At 39.8% G+C, this 5,082-nt stretch overlaps 1 protein-coding gene across 1 annotated transcript in view; it reads left to right on the top strand.

Moving 5' to 3' along the window:
• The first annotated feature begins 253 nt into the window (after positions 1-253).
• The window catches only part of LOC108573168, a 53,386-nt gene continuing 48,557 nt past the window's right edge, over positions 254-5,082 (top strand). Inside the window, exon 1 of the mRNA XM_017935557.1 lies at positions 254-428. Within this exon, the coding sequence (XP_017791046.1) occupies positions 344-428 (85 nt within the window). The 5' untranslated portion in view covers positions 254-343. The remainder of the gene's footprint in view (positions 429-5,082) is intronic.

Raw genomic sequence — 5,082 nt, 5'->3', positions numbered from 1 at the left:
GGATTACCAGCAGGTTAATTACACGAGAGAACGGTGCTCCCTGTTTACCACGTTGGTTATTTGTCTTGCAGGTGTTATCAGCCAGGTGATAAGCACCCTTCCCAACCGTGAAACCCGGCACGCTGACACGAGCGTTCTTCTCGCTCTTTTTCCAACCGCCACCCTTGTATTCCTCGGTGTCGACTTGGAGGGTGGCCTGTGTGGTCCTCGAGGTGGAACACGGAAGCCTTCGCGTCACCAGAGGGAACGCGCCGGGGGATGATAGAAGATGAGCGCGACCGGTGAAGGAGGAGCGAGGGAAGAGTGAAGGCAGCCACCGAGAAAGCTATCCGGAACAACGAAGATGAGATGGGATGCCGCGCTCTACCTACTTTCGCTGCTGCTCTTCTCGCTGGCCAATCTTTGTTGGGCTCTCGTCGAAACCCGGGGTAAGTACGTGCGAATTTTCGGACCGAGACGCCTTCATCTATGTAGCGACGGCCACGAGATTAATTCGACCGATCGGCCCGATACTTCATCTCGCCAGGACGTGTTTGTAGCGTAAAAAGCTTGGCTAGCCTCGCGCCAGCCAATTTCCACGGAGATAACGGTTTCGTGTATTCTTGGAGATATCGTTCGAAGGATAACAGAATGAATTTTGGGCAGGGACTCTTGGACGCGAATATATCTCATTTCAGATGCTCCTCGCTGTTTTTCTGGAGAGATTTTTGGTAGGGAAGAATATCGTTTTTACCCTCATTTTTTTTTTCCTCTTTCTTTCCTTTCTTTTCTCTTTTTTTGCTTTGGTCCCCTTTCGTGGGAAATTGTAGAGGCCTATGCGTTGCCCAGGGGGATGAGTTTTTGTTCCGCGATGAGAAAGAGGTCTTTTTTTCCGAAACTTACCGAGTAATTACGCGGATTGAAAGAATGTGAAAGGTTAATTTAATGCTTCTCGAGTTAATTTCAATTCTGGTGATGAACTGAAATGTGTGAATTTTTGGTAATTGAGATTATTTCGTCGTAGCCGAAGTTTATTTCTGCATCGAATGGAGAAAGAAGAAATCTTAAAGAAATTCATTTAAATGTACAAATAACGACGAATTAAAATCTGAAGTAGAAATAACAAATAACATAGTTTTTCTTTTTCTTTTTTAAATATAATTTAAAATCTTGGATATCGGGAACCATATTTGGGGGTTATTCTATATTTCACAATAATATTCTACAAATAAGTTGAGATTTTCTTCTGTTCCAAACATCCCTTTAATACTGCCAGACATTTCGAGCTGCTTTCTGGTATCTTCTATACTCTTACTCTCAAATTGTAAAATAACAAGTTCTCATTTCTCTATATCCAACAAAAAAAAAAAAAAAAAATACTCCACACGATATCAATAACACAGACAACAAATACCATTTGCAAAAACTGAATCGACGCAACGGAACAAAGTATTAAACGCAACATCGACTACACGCAGAACATATTTCAAATTCATGTCGTTCTTTCAATTGCATCGTAAAAAGGAATACCGCCGCGTTTGTTTCAGCGTTTAAATCCAATCACGAACACACAGGTAAGAGAGAAACAAGGTTTTCTCTCCCCATGAAAATTCCGACGCGTTGTTTGAAATTCAACGCGAGACACTCGGCGAAAAAGGTGTTAGCCGAAATAAAGAGAGCGCCGGTGAATTAAGAATCATCCGGTTATCAGATACGTGCCGACGCATACGATTAATTATATCGAGTATTGCACATTCGCCAGCGAGCAGCAGCCCCCCTATCTCTCGGTTGCTTAGGAATTTTTCGCAAAGGGGTGAACGTTATGAATATTCATAGAAGTTGGACGAAGTCGAACATAATCCAACGGTTCGACAACGTGACAATCATTTCTGATTTTCCCTTAATTCGAGTCCGAGCCGGTGAGCGTCGGTCACACCGGTATTCAAATCGTGCGGGTGTAAAGCGGTGAACATTTAAATTCCACGTATTCACGGCGATTCAAATTAAACAATTCGCGTGGATCGCAATTATTCGAGCGGCTCGGCCCACCGCGGCCGCGCTATATTAATTAACCGGCGAAATAATAACGTCAATAATTTCGTGACTCGATTCCCCTGTTTTTCTTTTCTCTTTCTCTCTCTTTTTTTCCCCTGTGTTTTTGTCTATTGAAAAACGCGGTTGCACCGAGCGAATTAACGAGCGAGCTGGAAATGAATGAAAACAATTTAATACTTCCGCTAACGAAATTTTCGAGTAATGGAGCGCTCACTCGTTCTGATTGCAGAAAGATTTCAACTTGATTGTGTCAATAAAGTTTTATGCGCTGAGAATAATTATGAATTCCGTAATTTCGTAATTCTGGTTTCTAACGGGGGAATTCTTTTGTGAACTGTTTTTATGCATGTTGTAATAGTACCGCGTGTTTGTACTTTATGTGTTGTATTTATTGTGCAGAGGGAAGTAGCATTATACAGATAATTTTACAAGCAACGTATAAGATTAGGTAAGGTTTTTTAAAAACGAATAAAAGGTATTTTTGCAATCTTTTGACAATCGAGCACTGATTAATTTTTCTTTATAACGTTTTTCGTCAGACTACCGGAAATACTTAAAAACTTATGGCGACCATTACGCTGAACGTCCTTTATACTGAAAGAAAGGATGTTTCATTTATAATTTTATATTATCTCTTGATTCATTATAATAACTGCGTTTTTAATATCCCAACATCTGCAATCATTTCATATTCAGATTTCACCACTAATTATGAAATCACATTGCACTAAAGTATCACGTTACATACACCCCGTGTACGCCATTAGACACATACTATTGTACATTTTGTACATCCATTTTGCTGCACCATCGTGCTACTTACACCACGAACATCTCTACTCGTCAAACGGACAAATTTTCTATCTGTCAGAAACACGATATTACATTGACAAAACCATTCAACCACCGTAACGACCAACTGAAGCTGAGACTTTGTTTGCTCCGGTGTCCGAATAAATTACAAAACTATTTCAATTTTCGCGTATCAAAGGACGATCAATTTTGGGTCTGTCGCGCAGGATCTACGTAAACTTAACCCCCGCACAGTGGATAGCGTGATAATTGCACGCACAGCGATCGCCGGGTCAAAAATGACCCAGTACTAAAATCTCTCCCTTATTGTCACGTCCAACGAATTGCAATGGTTAAAGAAAAAACGAAGAAAAATAGCAAAGGTGGGAACCCTTCATCTGTCTTTATTAATTTATTGAATTTACGCAGAAGAAGATGTTACAAGTCTTTATTGCGAATTCCTACAGAGCGCAAGAAATTTTGCGGCTACTGTTTTCATACAACGCGATTCCTCGTACAACGCGCCAAATAATAAAACACAGAAATTCCCCGCATTTCAAAGTTTAAAAGTTAATATTACACTGTTTTCTTCATCGTTACCGACTTCTTCCGTTTCACAATTGTTTCTTTATCACATACATTAATAATATGTCTTTATTTAAACCAACAGCGTGTATATGTCACTTTTTGCAAAAAACTGTCCTATTTGATAAACCACAGACGACGAAAGTTGGCATGGCAATAATCGTTCGAAACGTGATACTTTAGATTATTCGTACAGCGAGATTTCCTACAACGCGAATTCATAGAACGCGTAAATTTAATCGCGTAAAGTCATACAAAAAGCGTCAATATTGTGACTCTTCTTGTAGCTCAGAAAAAAAATCACGAAATCGACCGTCTACACCCGAGTATGTGCCACCCCTTGAACGAAGCTTGCGCGACGGATCCATTCGTGTGGCGTGAAAATTCGGGGGAGAGAGAGAAAGGTGGAGATAGAGACAGAGAGAGAGAGAGAGAGAGATAGAGATAGAGAGAGAATTTTTTTAAGGAAGCGAACGCATCCTGCGTAACGTTATTCGAGCGACGTAATGGCTGTTTACCATACAAGGCAGGTCTGGGGAAGTTAACGATTCGACACTAGCAAAAAACTCGGCAATTATACGCAGCCGCCGACTAATTTGCAATTGACTCACGTGCGAATCCACCGGTAATTATTAGTATCGGCCACGCCATTATTACCGTGCTAGAGGTTCCTCACGTTCGAAAGGGCTCCGGCGCTGATATTGTATATTGCCGTGGCCGCTGAATTATGGAAATTGGCCAGGTCGCCTGGTCGGGCAGCTCGCTAATTAATTATTAATGCCCGCGCTACTTATTAGTAGTTACGTGGCGGTGTGTCGGTGGACCACGGATGCCACGGATTTTTACCCTGTCACCGCGTCTTTATAATTGGCTCGTGACTTATGCCCACTCCGACGTACGCCTGGTGTATAGTGAAGCAACGCGATCTGCGGTCACGACTTGGTCATTGCTGTTGCTTCGTGCCAGTTGTATTAAAAGAGGTTGATTTTTTCTTCTTTTTTTTTTTTTGTTGAATAAATTATAAGGTTGGTGTGTGTAAAGTATATGCTTCTAATTAAATTACGAAGGTATCGAGCTTTAGTTGGAGCTTAATAGGTTCCTTCTTACGGTCTAATTTGACGAAAAGGTGAAAGTAGAGATTTTTTGGACATTCGTTTGCCAAATCGGTTTTGTACTGCAAATCGGCGTGTAAATACAGGTGTGAGAATTTTTTTTCGTGAGTAATTACTAAATGAAAAATTTAAATTTTTTTGAAGAGATGTAAAAGTACATTTTAATTTTATGTTACAATTTTTGAAGAGTAGAAATGTTACAAAGTGGTCGAATTATTCGCTATTCTCGAAACTTCTTTTGCTAGAAAGTTGAAAGTTTTAGTGATTCAAAAGTTGTAATAATTAGAGAAAAACTCAATTTGAAACGTTCTCGAAAAATCAATTATTTGAAATATGGAAGAAATCGCAACGCAAATTTTATGCAGAGTATTCCCATAAAACTCTGTAGAAGAAATAAAAAAGGTCGGCGAGATATTTTCAGTTCTACTTTTTTTTTTTAATATTTGAATCTTTGTCACTGGTAATTATGACACTAAGAAATTCTTCCACTTGTTTACGAAGGTTTCATTTATTATAAATTTGAATATTAACCTAGCTAAAGCAGAGCATATTACGTGCA

Source organism: Habropoda laboriosa, unplaced genomic scaffold (genome assembly GCF_001263275.1).
Source record: "Habropoda laboriosa isolate 0110345459 unplaced genomic scaffold, ASM126327v1 scaffold124, whole genome shotgun sequence".
Taxonomy (NCBI): Eukaryota; Metazoa; Arthropoda; class Insecta; order Hymenoptera; family Apidae; genus Habropoda; species Habropoda laboriosa.
The sequence above is the reverse complement of the archived record's forward strand: the minus strand, read 5'-3'. Positions and strand labels throughout refer to the sequence as shown.